Source organism: Phyllobates terribilis, unplaced genomic scaffold (assembly GCF_046119375.1).
Source record: "Phyllobates terribilis strain yellow unplaced genomic scaffold, ASM4611937v1 Scaffold_1__5_contigs__length_1240528914, whole genome shotgun sequence".
Classification (NCBI taxonomy): domain Eukaryota; kingdom Metazoa; phylum Chordata; class Amphibia; order Anura; family Dendrobatidae; genus Phyllobates; species Phyllobates terribilis.
In genome coordinates, this window is record NW_027362761.1 from 314,255,457 (window position 1) to 314,278,017 (window position 22,561).

The window sequence follows — 22,561 nt, forward strand, 5'->3', positions numbered from 1 at the left end:
CCCCGTGGGGTCAGTTCAAGCTGATCTATGCGTTTCCGCCGATATCCTTACTTCCTCTGGTGATGCGACGGATCAAACTCGAAAAGGTATCAATAATTCTGATAGCACCAGATTGGCCGCGGAGGACATGGTATTCGACGCTGGTGTCTCTTCAGGCGGCGCCTCCGTTTCCGCTGCCCCTTCGCCCGGACTTGCTAACCCAGGGGCTCATTCGTCATCCGGACCTGAGGTCTCTTCGTTTAACGGCGTGGCTCTTGAGACTGAGATCTTGACCCGTCGCGGTTTTTCGCCCGAGGTCATTGCTACCTTGCGGGCGGCCAGGGGTCCAGCTACGTCTAGGATTTATCACAGAACTTTAGAGTCTTTCTATTCATGGTGTTCTGGATCTTCAAGAAACCCGAGGGTTTTTTCCATCCCCAACTTCTTGGCTTTTTTGCAATATAGTTTGGCCTGGGGTTTGGCAGTTAGTACTGTGCGGGGTCAGGTATCTGCACTATCCGCACTTTTTACAAAGGCTATTGCCTCACGCAGGGATGTGCTTTCTTTTTTTCGCGGAGTCGCACGTCAGTTTCCGCCGCGGAGGGCAGTTGTGGCTCCGTGGCGGCTTAATCTAGTCCTGGAAGCCCTTCAGCATAGGCCTTTTGAGCCTATGGATTCTGCTAAACTTTCGTTACTTTCTTGGAAGGTGGCCTTCTTGGTGGCAGTCACCTCTTTGAGAAGGGTGTCGGAGTTGGCGGCACTATCTTGCTCACCTCCTTTTCTGGAATTCTTTCCGGATCGCGTGGTGCTTCATACCCGTGAAGATTTTTTACCTAAGGTAGTGTCACAATTCCACATTAATCAGGACATTGTGTTGCCTTCTCTTTGTCCAAAACCTAAGAATCCAAGGGAGCGGGCCTTGCACTCGTTGGACTTAGTGCGGGCATTGAAGTTCTATCTTACAATCACACAAGGTTTTCGGAAGTCGGACTCTCTTTTTGTGATTCCGGCTGGTCGTCGGCGTGGTCAACGTGCTTCCAAGGACACGATAGCTCGGTGGATCCGTTCGGCTATCCTGGGAGCGTACCGGCTCAAGGGCGAGCCTTGTCCGGTTAAAGTTCAAACTCATTCCACGAGAGCCATTGGCTCATCATGGGCTTTTCGTCAGGGGGCTCGGCAGCGCAGCTCTGCCGGGCGGCCACCTGGCGCTCCGTTCACACCTTTACTAAGTTTTATAAAGTGGACGTGAGTGCTTCCGCTGATGCGGCCTTGGGACGCAGGGTCCTGCAGGCAGCGGTAGTTTAAGTTATCTCTATTGTTTATTTTTTCTTTATTCAGCGTGGTTTGCGCTCTTGCCTAAGTTGTTGGGGTGTTGGAGATTCTGCCACTATTTCCCACCCTTAAGTGAGGTACTGCTTTAGGACGTCCCACTAAGTAATGGATTTGTGTCTCCCTTCCTTCCCTTCTGCTGCTGAAAGTTGGATTTTGGTAAGAACTTACCTGTAAAATCCTTTTCAGCGAAGGAAGGAAGGGAGACACAGCACCCTCCCATGGCAGAAGTGTTTTTTTGTGTTTCTAGATGCAGCGCGTCTCCTTCCTGATGACGATCATCTGGACTGGGTTTAGCGCTCTACGGCTCTCCTTCCAGTTTCGCCAGCTCTACACAGTTGTCAGGTCCAGTGAGGTATGCCTAGGACTGTGTGTTTCTATTACATAACCTGTTTTCTCTCATTGCTGAACTTTCAGAAGGGGATGTGTTGTTCTGCTGGTGTTGTCTGCTCTTCCTTAGCTTGTGTACGGACTGAAGGACATGGGAGTAGGAGGAGCCTTTATACTGGAGGGGCTGGTCGTCACTTTTTCTAATCTGAGGTGAACTATCCTGTGGGGCTCCGCCTACCCACTAAGTAATGGATTTGTGTCTCCCTTCCTTCCTTCACTGAAAAGGATTTTACAGGTAAGTTCTTACCAAAATCCGACTTTTAGGATTGCTACTTCCTATAGGTGGCACTAGAGTTCTAGTCCTCTTCCTCTCTGAAGAGACAATTTGCATATTTCCCAGAGGAGCATTGCGGCTTAAAAGACTCCTCACCTTGACATGCTTAACATGTCACTCTCTGCCAGGAAAAAAGTTACCCCTTGGATGCCGGTCAGACGCCTCTCACCCAGCCAAACCAGATCTCACACTTTGCACTCACGAGGAGCAGTACTCCGAAACACAGTGTCCGTAAATTGAGATTCTGGTTCTGGCTTTTATCCTAAGTCGTGACAAGTCATTAGAGAGTTGATATTGACTTTTAGGATTGCTATTTCCTATAGGTGGCACTAGACTTCTAGTCCTCTTCTTCTCTGAAGAGACAATTTGCAAGAACTGAGAATTTTGATAATGACTGATCAATGTTGACAGAGAAAGAAGATTTCTCTGATAAGATATATTACAAAATTGCTTATTTTTATGTGCACTATTGATTTATGAAATAAAAATTAAAACAACGGTAACTCTGTAAGTTATCACCTTTACATTAAATAGAATTTTCCACCTCTAGTACCCAATGATTTCTTACCTTGCACCAGCAAGACCATCCCCTTGGCATTGCCCGCGAGTACTCACAGCCTCTGCCTGACACTCTACACATACAACTTGTTCTCGTGTTAACCGTCTGCCCCAGTTTTGCAACCAACAGCCAAGTCCCACATGTTTCAGTCTGAAGTAGACACAATAACTGAGGGAAGAAAAATAAGTATTTTGGCAATATTGACCTTTATTTACCAATGTTATAATTGTTCCATAGTAACTAACAGTCTTTTTTTTATTGCATTTTACAAAAATCACCATACAAATTCCAAACTTAGACTATGTGCACATATTGCGTTTTTGACTATGGTTTTTCGAAGCGAAAACGCTTGCTAATCGGTCTGCCAGCTATTGCAATGGTAATCCTGATGTGCTGTGTACATGATGGGTAAATTTCCACTCAGGATTACCATTGCAGAAAAACCACAGCATGTCAATTGTGCGCTCGTTTCTGCCGCAAATTCGCACCCATTGACTTTAATTGAACCGCAGCAAATCCGCAGGTATAATATTTATACCTGCTGATTTGATGCATTTCAATTAAAGCCAATGGGCGGTGAAACGCTGCGGAAACGTGCTGTGGGTGGTACCCAAGTCGGCAAATGAGGAGTACTACTCCCCTCATCTGACCGCCGCTCCAGCTGATAACAGCAAGAGCGGCACGGCTGAGGGGAGTAGTAGTATCCTCAGCCGAGCCGGGAACCACTGGCAGTAAAAGAAAATTTAAAAAAAAGTGAAAAATAAAATAAAAAACCTTATTCTCACCTGTCTGGCGATGTTCCCCGGCGATGTCGTCCTCCTGGCGGCCGGCGGTACACTGCGCGCTCGCTCCCGGTTGTGTACTGCGCTGCCAGGACCTGCGGTCACTGAAGATCAGCTGAGTGCTCACGTGACCTCACCGTGGGAACATTCTCAAGAATGTTCCCATCAGTACTGGTGGTGAGCTCACCGGGGCTGATCAGCTGATGAACCCCAGTGACATCACTCCTGCAGCAGCAATGTGATTTTAGACTCCTGTCAGTATACATTGCTGTCTTCTACAGCAGTGACATCAGTGATTGCTGATGTCACTGTTTTAGAAGTGACACGGATCGCCAAGGGACAATCGTGACGGAATCATGGACTACGTTGTGACGGTGGACAGGTGACGGATATTGGCGTTTTTTACAAAAATCGCATAAAAAAATGCATCAAAACCACGGAAAAAACGTGTTTTTTCCCACAGCATTTTTCCTGCCAAGGAGATGCAGAAACGCTGCGGAAATTTATGCTTCAAATCCTGAACGTGCGCACATAAGGACCTTTCACCAGGTTGAGCATGTAACTGTGTCATGCAGGGGAGAAAAGAACATGCCCTCCTCTCCTTACTGATCCCTGCAGCTACTGCTGAGAGACAATCAACCCTTTTGAGAGGAGTTTAAACAGTTGCATATTCTAATGCATTTTTATATTCACTGCAAACAGGGGTTGGCAAGTTTCAGTCTGGGGAGCAACAACATTGCTCAACACATGCTCTGTCTTCTATTATTACTTTTACCTGCTTCAGGGTTAAGAATCTGTGAAGCTGTTAAAAGAAGCCGCAAGCTCACTCGCTGACAACTCTAATGGAAAGCATAAAGAAAAGACGCCTGTGGCAGAGCCGCCGAAAAAAAACATGGTGGTTTCAAGAAAAAGATTGCAGACATTTTCCTGAAGCGGCACTGCAGACTTCTGAATCTGAAGCGGCACTGCAGACTTCTGAATCTGAAGCGGCACTGCAGACGTATGAACTCCCCCAGTGCATGCACTGTTCGCTGCAGGAATTCGGACTCTGGACCGGAGGGAATGTATGAGTTATACGTACTACCGGGCAGAAGCCATCTAGTGGGCGTGGCCTTGCTCCATACACCTGTATAGAGCAACACTGCATCCCGTCTAGTGGTGTGGCCTCGCTCCATTAAAGTGGGGGGAGAGAAATGCCTCCCTGTCCCTGGCTGCAAATATGAATTGAGAGCATATCAGTTTCTTTTCTTTTATGTGAACTGTTGCTTAAGAGGATGATTTATAGGGAATCTGTCCTACCTGCAGATATAAGGTTAATCTGCAGCTAAATAGCATTAAAATCATATCTGTCTGCCTTACTGGAAGAGGGACTACAGGAAGGTAATTAAATTATAATAATCCTAACAAAGTTGTAATCACTTCCCATCACTTCGATTGACAGCCGGCTCTGCCCTTTTTTGCAATTTTTTTCTGTAGGGGTTCATTTAAACATAGTAGGCTACACTTGGGTACTGCTCTTGTGAGAGCGGGAGACTTACAGGGCAAGACAGGGTATATAGGGAATATTGTTTTGGATTCCGGCATTCTGGATAAGCTATTGGGTACCCTGAATTCATCTGACATATCAAGCCCTGGTTGAGATCGTGTTTTTATAATGAGCACTGGCACCCATGAGCACTTTATTATACAATGTAATTTTTTATCATATTTAATTAAAAGTTACCGGTAATTAAAAGTTAAGTTTTATTATTATACTCAGGCTGTTTACACAGCCTGCCTCTGTAGGCCCAGGTCCTCTTTTCTAGTGATGGGACCCCCAGCAATCGGATTTGTATCTCCTATCCTGTCAGTAGGGAATGAATGTCATTTGTAGGGAAAACTCTTTTAGGCAAATTTGCATACCGTGAGATCAGGCATGTTATACTACTAAGAAAAATACATTGTAAGGGTATGTGCACACGATGCAGAAATGAAGCAGAAAATTTCTGCATCATTTCTGCATCTCCCTGGCAGAAAAAACGCATGCAGATTGTGCATGCGTTTTTCCTGCAGAATACATGCGGATCCACATGCAGATTCACATGCGTTTCCGCATGCAGATTGACAAGCGCTTTCCAGGCGATGTTAGCATCACCTGGAAAGTGCTTGATAACTAGGTCACACTATATAAATCCATGCAAACAGCATGGATTTATACAGTGTGAACCGAGAGAGTGTATATACTTACCTCCGATGGCCCGCGCTGTCCTGCTCACTCCGTTCTCCCGGCTGCCGGCAACTTTGAATTGAAAGACCTGCCGACGTCAGCATCACGTGACCCGTCACATGACTCTGACGTCACCGCAGGTCCTACAACTCACTGCAAGTGCCGGGAACCAAGCGGGAGCGCTGCGCGGGCCGACAGAAGGTAAGAATACATTATTTTTTATTTTATTCTTCTTTTTACAGCTTTTTTAATGGTACCTGGGTGTGGATGAGACTCTCCTCTCCTCCACACCCGGGTACCATCCGCACATTAGAACGCACCAATTACGCAAGTACAAATGCTGTCTTGCGGAATTGGCGCGTTCTAATGCAAGTCAATGGCGGCGAAATCGCCGCGTTTCCGCAAAATTAATTGACATGCTGCGGATTTTTGACCGCAGCGTTAACGCTGCGGAAAAATCCGCATCATGGGCACAGCACATGCGGATTTCCATTGGGGAACATTGCTGCCCTTCTACCATGCGTTTTTCATGCGTTTCCGCGGCGTTTACGCAACTGCAAAAACGCCGCGGAAACACATGAAATACGCATCGTGTGAACACAGCCTAAGGGTGTGTGCATACGTTCAGAAATTGAAACAGAAATTTCCTAAGCATTTTTGCCTCTCCAAGGCAGAAAAAAACGCATGCGGATTTACATGCGTTTTTGATGCGTTTTTACATACGTTTTTTTAAGCGTTTTTTTAGCATCAATGAATGATTTTTGGAGCCAAATAAAGTAGGTGGGACATTGCTTAAGCCCTTGGATTAGCATAAAAACTGCGGTGAGTTTATTGGTTCATTTAAATGATTAAAGAATGGGTCTGTAGTATTTCAAATAAAGTGTTTACACTGTGTCTATGTGTTTCTTTACTTTGTTTAGTCGTGAAAAGGTCTGATCGACACCTTGACATAACCAAACAAAAGAGCTGGGTGTCAGCTAGTCCCATTCCCCCAATCTTCATTAGCATTTCTATTCATGTAATTTATGCGACTGCTGTGAGCTGTTTTGTTTTTTTTAAGCTTGGGAAGGTGCCCTTAGGGTATGTGCACATGGTGCGGATTTGCTGTGTTTTTATGCTGCGTCAAAACCGCAGCGGCCAGATGTTACAGCATAGTGGATGGGATTTCTAGAAATCTCATGCCCACTATTCGTTCTTGCGGATCACCTGCGGAAACGGACATGAGGTGCGTTTTTCAGATCCGCAGCATGTCTATTTCTCTTGCAGAAAAACATGCGGATTTTCCCCATAGACTTGCATTAGATGAGGAAAATCCGCATGCGTAAAAACCGCATGTGTGTTTTGTGTGCGTGTCTGCAGCGGAAACGCACACAAAAACGCTATATGATGATCAATAAAGTTTGTTTAAAAAAAAACCTATTCTCTAATTTCAACATGAAGAAATGAAAAATGCATGCATAAAAACCGCATGCGGCAAAACCGCATGTAAAAAAAGCACCAAAAACCGCAAGTAACCTAATTTGCATATTAGGTGCGGAAATGGTTGCTGAAATTTTGCAGCGTCAAAACCGCAGCAAATAAGCACCGTGTGCACATACCCTCAGGCAAACATTTCCCTGGCCATTAAATAACATCTCACAGCTGGTTCGTTAGCCCCTACGTCCCCCGATCAGCACTCATCAGCGCTTTGGACACAACATATTTATGTTGCATCCAAAACGCGGTGTTCTAATGCCGCACTTTTGTTGTCGGTACATGTGAATCCACCGCATATAATGACATTGTAAATGGTCAAAATGTGCAGCGGAGACTGGTGTGTCTGCTACAGAAATTGATACGCTGCAGGTGAGTTTGGGTACATGGTCATGGTCAGGAGCCGCTTCAGGTTTGACGCTGCGTGTATATACAGCGTCAAACCCGCAGCGTCCAGATGTTACAGCATAGTGGATGGGATCTCTAGAAATCACATGTCCGCTACACGTGCATCAGAGGCTGCGAATCACCCGTGTACACTGACATGCAGCGTGTCAATTTCTCTTGCGGAGGAGCTAGTCTCCACAACAGAAATGTAACCACTAGAAAGTACTGAATGCGGTAGATCCGCATGGTTCAGTGAACACATGTGGATTTACCTGCGTTCAATAGAATGCAACGTTTTGGACGCAGAAAAAAATTGCGTCCAAAGCGTTGCTACATCTGAATTATGGGCACAGAGCCTAAAATAAAAAAAAAATGGCGTGGGCTCCCGCTCCATTTTTATAACCAGCAGAAGGAAAGCCGAACGCTGGGGGCTGATATTAGTAGCCGCGGAAGGGGCCAATAGCCAACAATGTTCCATACCTATTAATATCAGCCCACAGCTGTTTGTTTAGCCTTTACTGGCTAGATTACAGGGGGACCCCAGAAAAAAATTGACGTAGGGTCCCCCTATAAAATCTAGCCAGCAAAGGCTAAATTACACAGCTACGGGCTGATATTAATAGCCAGGGAAGGGGTCATGGATAGTAGTCCCCTCTGCGGCTATTAATATCACCCCTCAGCAGTCCCAGAAATGGTGCATCCATAAGATGTGCCAAATCTGGCGCTTAGCCTCACTCTTCCATACTGCCCTGTAGCGGTGGCAGGGGGTAATGGGGTTGGGGTTCACGTCAGCCTTTTATTGGCGGCTGCCGTAAAGCCCAGGTTAGTAATGGAGGGCGTCTGTAAGACGCCCCCATTACTAACCGTGTGGTAAAATGGTCGCCGCTTTTTCCACCGCTGCGGAAACACATTAAAACCACATCATGTGAACTCAGCCTAAGACCACTTGCTATTGAAAAAAAATAAAATCCTACATCCTTCCAAAAATCTTGTATTTGTATAACTATTACTAATATTGCAGAGTACACAGCGATCATAATAAGGCAACACAGGGAGCCACAGCTGTTTCCTAATATTAATGGTGCATATTTCTTTCCTCTCTGGAGAGTGCAGCAGGAGATTTTGGCAGTACAGCTTGGAAAGTGTTACGCCTGCAGCAGAGGTATAGATAAATATCAAGGCTTGCATCAGCTGAAAATATAGCTGTTTGGAGAAAAAACAATGCTACCAATGCTGTGCCATTACCCTGGTGCAGCAGATGGTACAGATTCTGTAAAATAAGTATACTAGACACATTAGATTGCTTTTCTAATGCTCACACATTCTACAGCACTATGCAGAGGATGGAAATCATAAAGCATGATGAAGTATACAATAAATTGGTATGCAGGAAACTAATGGTCAAGTTTGGCAAAAAATGTACTTTATGTATGTAATAAGGTATATAGCGAGAAATACATACACAGAACATATAAAATTTAATTTGCTGATTGCCCTATGAGATTGTGAAAAATTAGACATTTTTCTCATGCAGTTAAAGGGGTTGTCACTTTCTGAGGTGTGAACACTGTTGCCATGACCATATGTCCCAGGATGGTGCTTGGCAAGTCGTTTACTAATGTGACCGCTTCCCTGGCTATGTTCTTTTCTACATAGATGCCAAGTGTGTTACACAACTTTTCATGGGAAATTAGGAGTTCGGACTGTCGGGTTGTCTGTCCTGGCAGCATTTATACAACTATTTACATCTAAACATTCAATCAAATTGCAAAAAAATAAGCAAACAATGTATACAGCATGGTTTATGTTTTGCTGCAGTGGCCCTCTGTATAGAAAAATTCTTGCGGTGTATACTTCGTACTAAATGTACCAACGCAGTGTGGACTTAATAGCATAATAGGCAATATGCATGCACATTCAACATTTAGCACTCTGGTCCATAGATTTTTATCAAAAAATCTGTGCCTGAAAAATTAAACGGTGGATAAAATATTACATTAATTATAAGGTAATTAAAATAGATATCATATAGTCACCTGTGTCCACGTATGAGCCTCAATCACCTACAGTATTATAACCTTCTTCACCTCGATTGAATCAGCCACCACTATATCTCAGAACTCTGGATCATCGGAGACCTAATAGTCACTTTAACCCCTTTACCCCCAGGCCAATTTTTACAATTCTGACTGGTGTCACTTTATGAGGTAATTACTCTGGAACGCTTCAACAGATACCACTGATTCTGAGAATGTTTTTTCGTGACATATTGTACTAAATGATAGTTGTAAAATTTCTTCGATATGACTTGCTTTGTGAAAAAATCAGAAATTTGGCAAACATTTTGTGATTTTCAAACTTTGAATTTTCATGCCCTTAAATCGGAGAGATATGTCACACAAAATATTTAATAAATAGCATTTCCCACATGTCTACTTTACATCAGCACAATTTTGGGACCAACATCTTTTTTGTTAGGAAGTTTATAAGGGTTAAAAGTTGACCAGTGATTTTTCATTTTTCCAACAAAGTTTGCAAAACCATTTTTTTAGGGACTACATCACATTTGAAGTGACTTTGAGGGGCCTTTATAACAGAAAATACCCAAAAGTGACACCATTCTAAAAACTGCACCCCTCAAGGTGCTCAAAACCACATTCAAGAAGTTGGTTGGTCGCGTTTGATTCAGTCCGCACAGCTGCAAGGAGGCCTACGGGAGGACGCTCCCGCTCCCTATTGCTACCCTAGGCGCCTATTTGCGTGGGCACACTCTGCACTGCTAAAGAGCACAGGACCCACTATTCTTGCTGGCAGACGCTGGTTGCTTCAATGTGCCACCTGCCGTGCCGCTCTGTTTTTTCATTGACTGTTTGGAGCAATACACAGTCTCCAAAGTAAGCGCCTTTTGTTTTAAATTTATTTCCAGTCACTGTGGTCCGCCTTAAGGTTTAGTGCCCACGATGCAGAAATGAAGCAGAAATTTTCCTGAGCATTTCTGCATCTCCTTGGCAGAAAAACGCATGCGTATTTGCCATGCGTTTTTCCAATGCATTGTATAGGCAAATACGCATGCAGAAACGCACAAGAATTGGTCATGTCCGTATTTTTTCTGCGAGTAAAATCTGCGCAGAAAAAATACGGACCATGTGCACAGAACTTGCAAAATGTCATAGGAAGTCATGGGATAAGGTATGCAATGCGTTTCTGGAGCGTTTACGCACTGCAAATACGCACCAAAAACGCATCGTGGGCACCCAGCCTAAAGGTTCTGATTGTCCACTCCATACCCCCAGGGGGTATTCACTAATAAGCATTTTACAGTATTGTATGCATTCAGGTCCATGCAGTCTTTGAACAGGAAGGATGTTCTCTTATTCCTGTCCCAGCTGTGCTTACTTGTGCTAGCTGTTTCTACATGCACAGTGCACTTGCATTTTATTTTTATTTTTAATTCTTTGTTTAGCACGGTAGTTCACTCTGACTTTTGTAACATTCAAGAAGTTTACTAACCCTTCAGTTGCTTCACAGGAATTTTTGGAATGTGGAAGAAAAAAAATGAACATTTAACTTTTTTTCACAAAAATTTTACCTTAGACCCAATTTTTTTTTATGTTCGCAAGAGTAACAGGAAAAAAGGGACCACAAAATTTGTTGTGCAATTTTTCCTGAGCAAGCCATTACCCCATATCTGGGGAAAACCACTGTTTGGGCATACAGCATGGTTCGGAAGGGAAGGAGCGCCATTTGACTTTTTGAATGTAAAATTTGCTTGAATAATTAGCGGACGCCATGTCGCGTTTGGGGAGCCCCTGATGTGCCTAAACAGTGAAAAAAAAACACATGTGATCCCATTTTGGAAACTAGACCCCTCAGGGAGCTTATCTAGATGTGTGGTGAGCACCCTGAACCCCCAGGTGCTTCACAGAAGTTTGTAACATTTAGCCGTAAAAATACAATTTTCACACTTTTCCCACAAAAATGTTTTTCAGCCCCAAATTTTGCATTTTCATAAGGGTAACAGGAGAAAACCATTTGTTGTGCAATTTCTCCTGAGTAAGCCGATACCCCATATGAGGAAAAAACACTGTTTGGACGAACAGCAGGGGTCAGAAGGGAAGGAGCACTGTGTGACTTTTTGAACGCAAAATTGGCTGGAATCGAGAGTGGATGCCATGTCGCGTTTGGAGAGCCCCTGATGTGCCTAATCAGTGGAAACCCCCCACAAGTGACCCCATTTTGGAAACTACACCCCTCAAGGATTTTATCAAGGGGTATAGTGAACATTTTGAACCCAGAGGTACGACACAAAATTTGATAACATTAGGTCATCATATTGAATATGTGGTAATTAGTCTTGAGTGCTCACTACTTGAATTTGCATCGGGTACTGGGGTATGCACCAAGTATCGCAGGTGCTCGAGTGACATGCTCGAGTCCCCGCCCCGCAGGTTTCACGGTTGGTAGACACCCAAAAAAAAAAAACATGCGGGGATTCCTGCAAGGTTTTTTTTTTGCTTTATAACAGCAGCAAAACATATGGGGCGGAAACTCAAGTAGTGCACTTGCGCTCCGCACTAGTCGCTATATCGTCATTATTTTTTTTTTTTTACTTTTGAAAAAATCCCAACCCTAACATAAATGTAACCCTAATCCTAACCTTAACACAACTCTAATCATAACCCCAACACAACCCTAATCCTAACCCTAACCAGGTCTGTGGAGTCGGAATTGGTGTCCATTTTGGTGGAGTCGGTATATAATGGACCAACTCCTAAAATATATAATAAATTAGGTACAGTAGTTCAAAGCAGTTTGTGGGGAATATTTTTTTTCATAAGAATTTGGGAAAGTTATGAAATGTCCAATAAATGTCTGTCAAAATCCTGACCTAAGGGTCTAGACTTCTAGCTGAGATGAATCTGTGCTACAGTAAATTTATCACTTAAACATGAGCCATGTATGAGGGAGTCGGAGTCATTGTCATGTAAATTGAGGAGTTGGAGGTTTAGCTTACCGACTCCACAGCCCTGACCCTAACACAACCCTAATCCTAACCCTAACACAACCCTATCCCGAGGGATCCATTCACTATAATGAGGCAGCAGAATTACTCTGGACTCCGTCTGGCCTCTGTTTAGCGGTGACCTTTTTTTCAGAGGTTCACAAAACTGTGGCCAACAGCACTTTTATGCACGCCTAATAAAAAGACTGACATAGTGGGATCACAGGCCAGTTGTGTCTACGGTGACTCCACCTGTCTTATTAGAGAGAATCTTCCGCCTGGGGTTCTGTCTGAATCACGTATTTCAGAGATTTACCCGAAAACCCCGATGCAAGCGCTCAGCGCAGGAAAAATGTGAACGAGCCTTACTGCAATCTTTGGGAGGCAGAATGAACAAAGCAGCAGGTGAAGAATTGGTTTTATTTTTGTTTTACGTCGTTCCTCATGTGGTATAAGTGATTAGACGACTGTTAGACAAGCTATAATTTTTCCATATTTCAGCCCACAGTGTCACGTAAGGACTTGTTTTTTTGCGGGACAAGTTGATGTTTTTACTGGTACCATTTTCGGGTACATGACATTTTTTGATCACTTTCTATTTCAATTTTTGGGAGGCAGAATAAACAAAAACCAACAATTCAGGGATTGTTTTTTTTTTGTTTGTTTGTTTTTTTATACCATTCCTTCTGCATGTGGTAAAATTGAGAAGACAGACTTATTCTTCGGGTCAGTGCGTTTATTATATCTTTTTTTTATGTTTTGGCGCTTTTACAGAAAAACTATTTTATAACAAAAAAAAATTATGGGTACAATATATTTTTATTTTCTTTTTCATTTTATTTTTATATTTTTTTTAAAAAAATTCACTTTTTTACTTTTACCCACTATGGGACTTTCATTTTTTGCAGACTGATCACTTGTATAGCAAAAGGATGCATGAGCATTCCTATGCTATGCGGGCTGTCAGAGCTGCACTGACACAAGTTAGATAGATCATGAACTGGGCATGATCTAACTAAATTGATGGTACCTGGTGACCCAGATGTCGTCATGACAACATAGTCACCATGGCAACGATCGGGGCCCCGCGATGATGTCGCAGGGTCTCCGATCCAAGGTAAGAAGGGCTGTCTTACGTCTGCCTGCTCCTGAATTGCAATCGCAGCATTTCGGGGGTTAATGTGCAGAGAGCGGTGCGGGGCTGCTCCTGGCACTGAGTGCGGTGCGGGACTGCTCCTGGCACCAAGTGCCGGGTGTCAGCTGTCAGAATCAACTGACACCTGGCGGCGATCGCGCTCGCACATCCTGTGTGCGGGTGCGATCGCCGAGGCGTAATAATACGTACCTGGTCATTAATGCTCACGTATTATTGCACCTCATGGCAGAAAGGGTTAAAAGTTATATGCATCTCAGCAGTTTTTTTCCCTCTGGTGCATCTAAAATAAAAAATTAAGCAACTTTGCAAATAGAAATCTTTTTCACCTTTCCTCAACTTTTTCCTATCCTACCATGTTACTACAGGGATGCATAACATCTTCATAGAGGCTTTAGAAACAAAACATTTTCATTAATTTGTTGCTAAATAATTTTTAATTTAGATATATTAGAACAGTAAAAAGTAGGTTGGATGTTTGATAAATTGTAAGCAATAAAACTGAATTATTTTTTTTGCAAGATTTCTCTGCATGCTGTTGTAATTATTTGCACTGTACCATGCAGTTGGTCATAGTCTAAAAACGGATGTTAAAATATTAGTAACTTAGACTAGACAAACTTTTTGGATCTACTTAGCTGTTATATATTATGACGGATTAAAACTTTCTGATTTTGACTTTTTTTTATCTTAACAGACCTTTATTGGCTGTGTACTTCAGTGTAATCAATTTAAAAATGGATGTTATTGTCAATAGCAATAAGACACAGAATAGTGGTTATATACCCTGCCTCTAAAGGCTGGATACTTGGTAAGAAAAAAAAGTGTTTACTGTGCCTGATGGGCTATACTCTCTCCTAGGATACTAGACAGCTTAACTTTAGTCAATTAGGCACACATGACCTGTATCAGGTCTCCAGAAATTTTCCTTTTTTTTTCTATTTTTTTTTTTTTTTTCCCCATCTTAGTGTCCCCCATCTTTATTCTTCTCCCCAGGGAGGACAAACCATACATTCCACAGTAGTGTACTTTTCTACATGCACCACATGTTCACTAGACAATCGTTTCTGTGGATTTGGCTTTAGTGGAGTGCAGTTGTACCCACAGTCGCAAGATGTCACCAAAGGGATGACCCTGCCAGCATCCAAAGACATCAGTAGGGTGAATATAACTACCACCACAACACTTGCCCACACCATCCCATTCATATCTTCGTTTTCTCCTAGGGGCTCTCTTTTCATTTTCAGCCACTTACTTGTGACGAACATATCTATATTATGGCTCTTTTGGAGTGTTTTTCTTATGCCGAATGGCCCTATTGGGGTCACCCTGGTCCCATCTGTTGGTCCCGAGTCCTTTTCTTTTTCCAAGTCTCCACTGCTAACATCCACAACGGTTAGAGGTCCATATAATTGAGGCCAAAGCATCATTCATGGCTAGGTTACAAATTTTTCCTTTAGATGGCTTGTTCCCTCCCCTGACTCCCAGTCTTTACTCAGGGTGTGTTGGAGAGTCGACCTTATTGCTGTCAATCAGAGCCTTTCATGTTGTTTATTGTGGGAGTGTCCCTTTCTTCTTGTGCCCTTATAACTTCCAGTCCCACACTCACTTTTCTTTGGGATTCCTTGCCTGCATTTCATTGTTCTAGAACTCAAACCTCACCCACCTCCTGGGGGCTCCAGCCACCTATTTGTTTATGCACCGACATCTGCGACCAGTGCCTTAACCCCCTATGTGATCAGTACACTTCAGAAACTGAGAACCAGAATGGGTCAGGTCTTCCACCCAGGCCATAGATTATCTGGTCAGCCTGTCCCAACCTATGGTCTCTTCCCTGGATCACTTGTCGGTCCAGCTCGCCTATCAATGTTTTCTTACTCCTTCAGGTCCTCAGCTTCTTTTGCCCTATAACATAGAGTTTGAGGAGCCTACCCTTCTCCTAGGGCCATGGCCCCACTATCAGTATTTGGTCAGTATTTTTTCTCAGGAGTGGGAGCCAAAACCAGGAGTGGGTGATAAATGCAGAATTGGTGACTTGTTTCTATTCTACCTTTTCTCTTTTTGTTTAACTCACCTGGTTTTCGCTCCCACTCCTGAGAAAAAATACTGAGCAAATACTGATAGGCCCTGGCCCCACTAACAGACACTCTCACAAGACATAAAGGAAGTGAAACAGACCATCATTAGGCTGAAAAAAAAAGAAATCCATCAGAGAGATAATTGTATGGTACATTCTGTGGAAAAAAAGAAGAGCGCACTGGTGAGCTTGGTAACTCACAAAAGTCCTGGACGACGTCTACGGAAGACAGCAGTGATGGATGATCGCAGAATTCTTTATATGACGAAGAAAACCCCCTTCACAACATTCACATCCAAGAAGGCTTGGAACAGCTCATGATCCAAAGCATACCACATCCTCTGTAAAACATGATTGAGTCAGTGTGATGGCATGGGCATGCATGGCCGTTAATGGCATTGGGTCATTAGTGTTTATTGATTATGTGACTGAAGCAGCCGATGAATTCTGAGGTGTGGGCTATACTTTCTGCTCAGGTTCAACAAAATGCAGCAAGGTTGATTTTCCATCTGTACTGTGAAGCACTCCAATGACCCAAAACATACTGTGAAAGCAACCCAGGAGTTTTTAAAGGCATCCTGTAAGACAAAGTCGTTGTTGCAATAAAGCTTCTGTCAAACAACAAAGCACCTAGATGTAACAATATTCCAATGGAGCTAATAAAGTATTCTGAAGTGGCAGTTGATGCCATCACACACCTGGGTCAACAGATATAGGCAATTGTTAAATTACCCAAGGACTGGACAAGATCGGTGTTTATTCCTATTCCGAAGAAGGGAGAAACTACCGACTGTGGAAACGATCAGACTATCGCGCACTTACCTCATGGCAGAAAAATACTACTGAAGATCCTATAAAGACTGTTTCAGCCTTACTTTAACAGAACTGCCAGAGGAACAAGAGGTGTGATAGCTAACATTAGATGCATAATGAAAAAGGCCAAAGAATACAACAAGGAAATCTGTTTTTGCTTCATAGACTACAGCAAACCCTAAGACTGTGTTGATCATGATAAACTTTGGAAAACCATAAAGGATATGGTTGTGCCAAACCATTCAGCCTCATTAGGAACCTTTACATCAACCAAAGAAGCAACAGTCCGAACGGAACTCGGCAACAAAGCCTGGTTCAAAGTAGAGTGAGGCATCAGACAAGGCTGCATCGTTTCACCATTTATCTTCAATTTATATGCAGAAGCTATTTTCAGGAAAGCTGAACTTGCCAAAAAACAAGAAGGAATCAAAAGTTCTGGACAAATCATCAACAATCTTAGATACACAGACGATGCAACATTGCTAGCAACAAGGGTATATGGAATGAAGGATTTATTATGGAGTGTCAAGGTGGAAAGCTCTAACATGAGGCTGCTACTCAACCTAAAGAAGACAAAGATATTGACTACTGCCAGGTATGACTGGGACACATTTGAGATGGATGGTGACAAAGTGACATATACAGCAAAAAATGGCAGAATTAAAATATAACTTTTAATGGGATAATTAAAATCTAAAATAGTATCTAGATACACACAAACAAACATAAATAGGGATGTTATTCACCCAGTGGGGTGGACTAGTTCAGAAAATACAACAAGAGATATATGTTCCTTAATTTACTACAATAATGTTTACTCCTTAATAGTAGAGAGAGACTATCATATGCAAACAGTGGAAATTCATAAGTAGAAAGAAAAGGAACAATCTCACCGGTCCTGCAGCACGAATTTCTCCACAGAATAGCACAGGGTTAATCCAGCGGTCATCCACCTCTGACCCTATAATGCCCTGTTCTCATATGCTGTCCCTAGGACCCCAAAGCTCCCGCCCTGACAAGGGCAGTCCACAGCTGACCCTAAAGATCTGATCAGCCCTACATAGACCCTACAGAAGTTTCCCAACGCGTTTCCTCACCATCAAGTGATTCATCAGGGGAGTAACAGAAAAATTATTATCAATGGTCTAGGGTATGGTAACCCTCCATGCAGGTATATAGAAAAGGCAGTGGCAAAATGGCCACAGGTTGATTGCCTTAAGTATGTTCAGGTACAATTAGTCCAAATAATTCCCATGTGTGTACCTTGAGACACATCTGGTCTCATTGGATAACACCATAAATAGCAGCGAACTTTAGCCAATTAAAGCTCGTATATGCAAATGCCCCCTACAGGAGCTAAACCCACCCACACATACATGCCCCAGCGATCCACAAACGCCCCATAAAGGGCAGACAGCGATCCCCCACCCCCCAAGGCAGGATCCCCCCGAGGAGACACATCTAAGACCCCCACAAAGAAAAATCCCCTCCCCCCCTCCTCTCCATCTTCACCCCCCTTTTCACCACTTATTCGTTTCTAATGTACTGATTATGCCCTCTTATCCCATGCTATCTAAGATCGTTTATAAACCCCTGTACATATCCTCACTCTTTGCATTTTTATCCTCCCACTGGAGGTTGTATGGCTTTAAGCTTATGAGGTATATATATATATATATATATATATATATATATATATATATATATATATATATAGGGTGTGTCTTATAGACCTTATGTATACGAGGCGTTCCCCCCCCTTTTTTGTCATTTGCACATTCCCTCTTTAGGGGCATTGTGCAGGCTTTATGACATAGTGGGGATGCTCTTTGTGGTCAGTCATTGTGCTATGCTTGCTGAGACCACTGATTTTGGGTCTGTGAGATGGCTATGGGGCGGTGGAGCGCAGACTTACGTTCCACGAAACCGGAAATGACGGCGGTGGAGCGCAGGCTTGCGTTCCAAGAAACTGGAAGTGACGCCGCGGTGTGGATCACATGACCGGAAGTGACATCAGTGGAGCGCAAACAGCGTTCCACGGCGTGGGAATGGAGCATACTGCATGGGAAGTGTTAGATTGTCTCGTTTTCAGGGGGTCTTATAATGGATTTTTCTTTGTGGGGGTCTTAGATGTGTCTCCTCGGGGGGATCCTGCCTTGGGGGGTGGGGGATCGCTGTCTGCCCTTTATGGGGCGTTTGTGGATCGCTGGGGCATGTATGTGTGGGTGGGTTTAGCTCCTGTAGGGGGCATTTGCATATACGAGCTTTAATTGGCTAAAGTTCGCTGCTATTTATGGTGTTATCCAATGAGACCAGATGTGTCTCAAGGTACACACATGGGAATTATTTGGATTAATTGTACCTGAACATACTTAAGGCAATCAACCTGTGGCCATTTTGCCACTGCTTTTTCTATATACCTGCATGGAGGGTTACCATACCCTAGACCATTGATAATAATTTTTCTGTTACTCCCCTGATGAATCACTTGATGGTGAGGAAACGCGTTGGGAAACTTCTGTAGGGTCTATGTAGGGCTGATCAGATCTTTAGGGTCAGCTGTGGACTGCCCTTGTCAGGGCGGGAGCTTTGGGGTCCTAGGGACAGCATATGAGAACAGGGCATTATAGGGTCAGAGGTGGATGACCGCTGGATTAACCCTGTGCTATTCTGTGGAGAAATTCGTGCTGCAGGACCGGTGAGATTGTTCCTTTTCTTTCTACTTATGAATTTCCACTGTTTGCATATGATAGTCTCTCTCTACTATTAAGGAGTAAACATTATTGTAGTAAATTAAGGAACATATATCTCTTGTTGTATTTTCTGAACTAGTCCACCCCACTGGGTGAATAACATCCCTATTTAAGTTTGTTTGTGTGTATCTAGATACTATTTTAGATTTTAATTATCCCATTAAAAGTTATATTTTAATTCTGCCATTTTTTGCTGTATATGTCCGATTCTTGTTGGTGGATTTTTTGTGGCCAGATGGCCTTTTTTTTGAGATTTGTATGTATTTGCTGTTTATTTTATGGTGACAAAGTGGAAGTTGTAAAGGGCTTCAATCTACTCAATGATCACTCTAGATGCAGTGATGACACCAGAAGTCATTAGGAGAATAGCTAAGAGCAAATCAACAATGAAGTCACAGGACTAGGTCTTCAAATCGAGAAACATTTCACGGGCGACAAAAACATGGCTTGTACATAGTTTGGTCTTTTCTGTAGTAACATATGGATGTGAAAACTGGACGATAAAGAAACAAGTCAGAAGAAACGACGCCTTTGAAATGTGGTGCTGGAGAAGGATGTTATCAATACTATGGATGTGAAAAAGAACAACAAATCAAGCCAGACATGTCACTCGAAGCAAGGATCACCAAGCTACGACTTTTCTACTTTGGACACATCCTACGAAAAAAGCAATCACAAAAGAAGGACATTGTGATTGGAAGAATAGAAGAAACAAGACGAAGAAGAAAACCAGCAACCCTATGGTTTGATACTATCAAGATAATGGCAGAGAAGACCCTGGTGGAACTATGTAGCCTTGCTTAACATCGATCTTCCTACAAATCGTTCATCCATTAAGTCGCCATGGCTTGAGATCGAGCTGAAGGCTCCAATGCCAATGCTGTTAATGAGAACATTTGACTTCTACTTACCATAAAATTCCTTTCTCTTTGAAAATATTGGGGGAAAAAGCTCATACCTTATTAATGGTGCTTATGTCCTGTGGTCAGTTATAGTTGCCTGTGGGCAACGTTTTTTTTCTTCCCTAGGTTCATCTCATGCTGGTTCCTGTTACAGTGGGGAAAAAAAAAGTATTTAGTCAGCGACCAATTGTGCAAGTTCTCCCGCTTAAAAAGATGAGAGAGGCCTGTAATTGACATCATAGGTAGACCTCAACTATGAGAGACAAAATGAGAAAACAAATCCTGAAAATCACATTGTCTGATTTGGAAAGAATTTTTTTTCAAATTTTGGTGCAAAATAAGTATTTGTTCAATTACAAACAAGCAAGCTTTCTGGATCTCACAGACCTGTAACTTCTTCTTTAGGAGGCTCCTCTGTCCTCCACTCATTACCTGTGGTACTGGCACCTGTTTGAACTTGTCAATTACAGGCCTCTCTCATCTTTTTAAGTGGGAGAACTTGCACAATTGGTGGCTGATTAAATACTTTTTTTCCACACTGTATGTGTTTGTTTGTTATTTTTGGAAGGGGGGGTTGCTATTTTGCTTTTGGAACAAAACAGAGCTGCCTAGTCTCTTAGTGGCACGGTCCTGTGTCCCCCAATGCAGCAGATGAGAGACTGAAAAAGACTTGAGTATACTAATAGATCACAGACTGAACATGAGTCAACAGTGTGATGCAGCAGCAAAAAAAGCAAACACAATTCGGTGTTCCATTAACACAAGCATAGTGTCTAGATCAAGTGAAGAAATTATCCCCCTCTACTCCTCTTTGGTCAGACCTCATCTGGAATACTGTGTCCAGTTCTGGGCGCCACATTTTAAGAATAACATTGAAAAACTGCAGCAAGTTCAGAGAAGAGCGACCAGAATGGTGACCGGTCTAGAAACAATGTCCTACGAGGAGGGTTAAAGGATCTGGGAATGTTAAGCTTGCAAAAGGGAAGACTGAGAGGAGACCTAATAGCTGTCAACAAATATCTGAAGGGACGTCACACTGTAGAGGGATCATCCTTATTCTCATTTGCACAAAGAAAGAATAGAAGCAATGGGATGAAACTGAATGGGAGAAGATACAGATTAGATATTAGAAAAAACTTTTTGACAGTGAGGGTGATCAATGAGTTGAACAGGCTTCCACGAGAGGTGGGGAGTTCTCCTACAATGGAAGTCTTCAAACAGGCTGGACACACATCTGTCTGAGATGGTTTAGTGAAACCTGCATTGAGCAGGGGGTTGGACACGATGACCCCGGAGATCCATTCCAACTCTCTATGAATCTATAATTTTACAGTAACTATAAAAAAAAACTTTTTTATGCTAGTTAGAATCGGTAATTCATAGATTATAAGCTTGCGAGCAGGACCCTCACTCCTCTTGGTATGTGTTGAATTATGTGTTACTTTGTAATGTCTGATGTTATCTGTAGATGTTCCCTCTGAATTGTAAAGTGCTGCAGAAATTGGATACTAATATAAGGTTTTGTTTTCTTCTCTCTGCAACATCTAACCATATTTAGCTAGATAAAATCTCATGTCTCCCTTACACCCTGTAGTCCTTATTAGCTTTGGTGCACATTTATTTTCCAAGACTTACTTGGTTTAGTGATGAATGGTTTTGTGTTCGCACTAGAGTGAAGAAGTTACTATTCCTTTTTATGTTTTTGAAATGTGAGGGAAGGGCCCTCCCTTCCTGCCAGATGTTGTTACCTTTAATTTTGCCGGTTAGAATTTCCTTTATTAACATCTCTGGCACGAAGCTGAAAGGATTAACGGAGTGGGCACTCCCAGCTGCCCTGTGGATTAACTCATTAACTGGACTCAAAGTAACAAAGTAGAACACATGAGCTGACCTCTCACATTTTACTAATGCTTGAGCATGATTTTCACCTAGTAAAGTGACTTTTTTTATATAAACTACTGTGAGTTCAACCTTGATCCTAATAGAAGAGAATGCAACTAAATAAACAGAGCTCATAAGGACTCATATTCAAGAATGCAAATAATGAAAGTACCTTGAGATATTCCTACATATTTGGAGGAATGTTTTGTAATATATTTGCTTTACCTTGGGCTCCTTAAAGAAATAGTGATGTGGGGTCTTCTCCAGGGGTCTCTGGAATCCCTTTTAAAAGAGCTTGGCAATATTTTGGCAACCTCTGAAATAAATACAAATTAATAAGCTTCAAAGGATAAGGTAAAACTGCTAAAAAAAAAAAACCCTCACATTTAATTTAATAGACAAGGATAAAATGTAACCTTTGGAGGAATGACAGGTGTCGTCATCTCCATAGCAGCCACGGCGCTGTCTTAGGTCTGGACAGGGGTTTCCTCCTCTCCCGGGAGGCACTTTTACTTGTCGTGATCGCTCTTTGCTCCCAACTCCACAGAGAGAGTTGCATTCACTCCATGGCCCCCATGAACCAACTATGCAATGTGAGACT

The 22,561-nt window shown here is 42.8% G+C and overlaps 1 protein-coding gene across 1 annotated transcript in view; it reads right to left on the minus strand.

The window, feature by feature from the left end:
- The window catches only part of LOC141259257 (somatomedin-B and thrombospondin type-1 domain-containing protein-like), a 69,987-nt gene that overhangs the window by 12,125 nt on the left and 35,301 nt on the right, over positions 1 to 22,561 (minus strand). Inside the window, exons 2-4 of the mRNA XM_073674917.1 lie at positions 22,377 to 22,559; positions 22,186 to 22,276; positions 2,541 to 2,699 (exon numbers count right to left, since the gene is read on the minus strand). Coding sequence (XP_073531018.1) covers positions 2,541 to 2,699; positions 22,186 to 22,276; positions 22,377 to 22,559 — 433 coding nt within the window. The remainder of the gene's footprint in view (positions 1 to 2,540; positions 2,700 to 22,185; positions 22,277 to 22,376; positions 22,560 to 22,561) is intronic.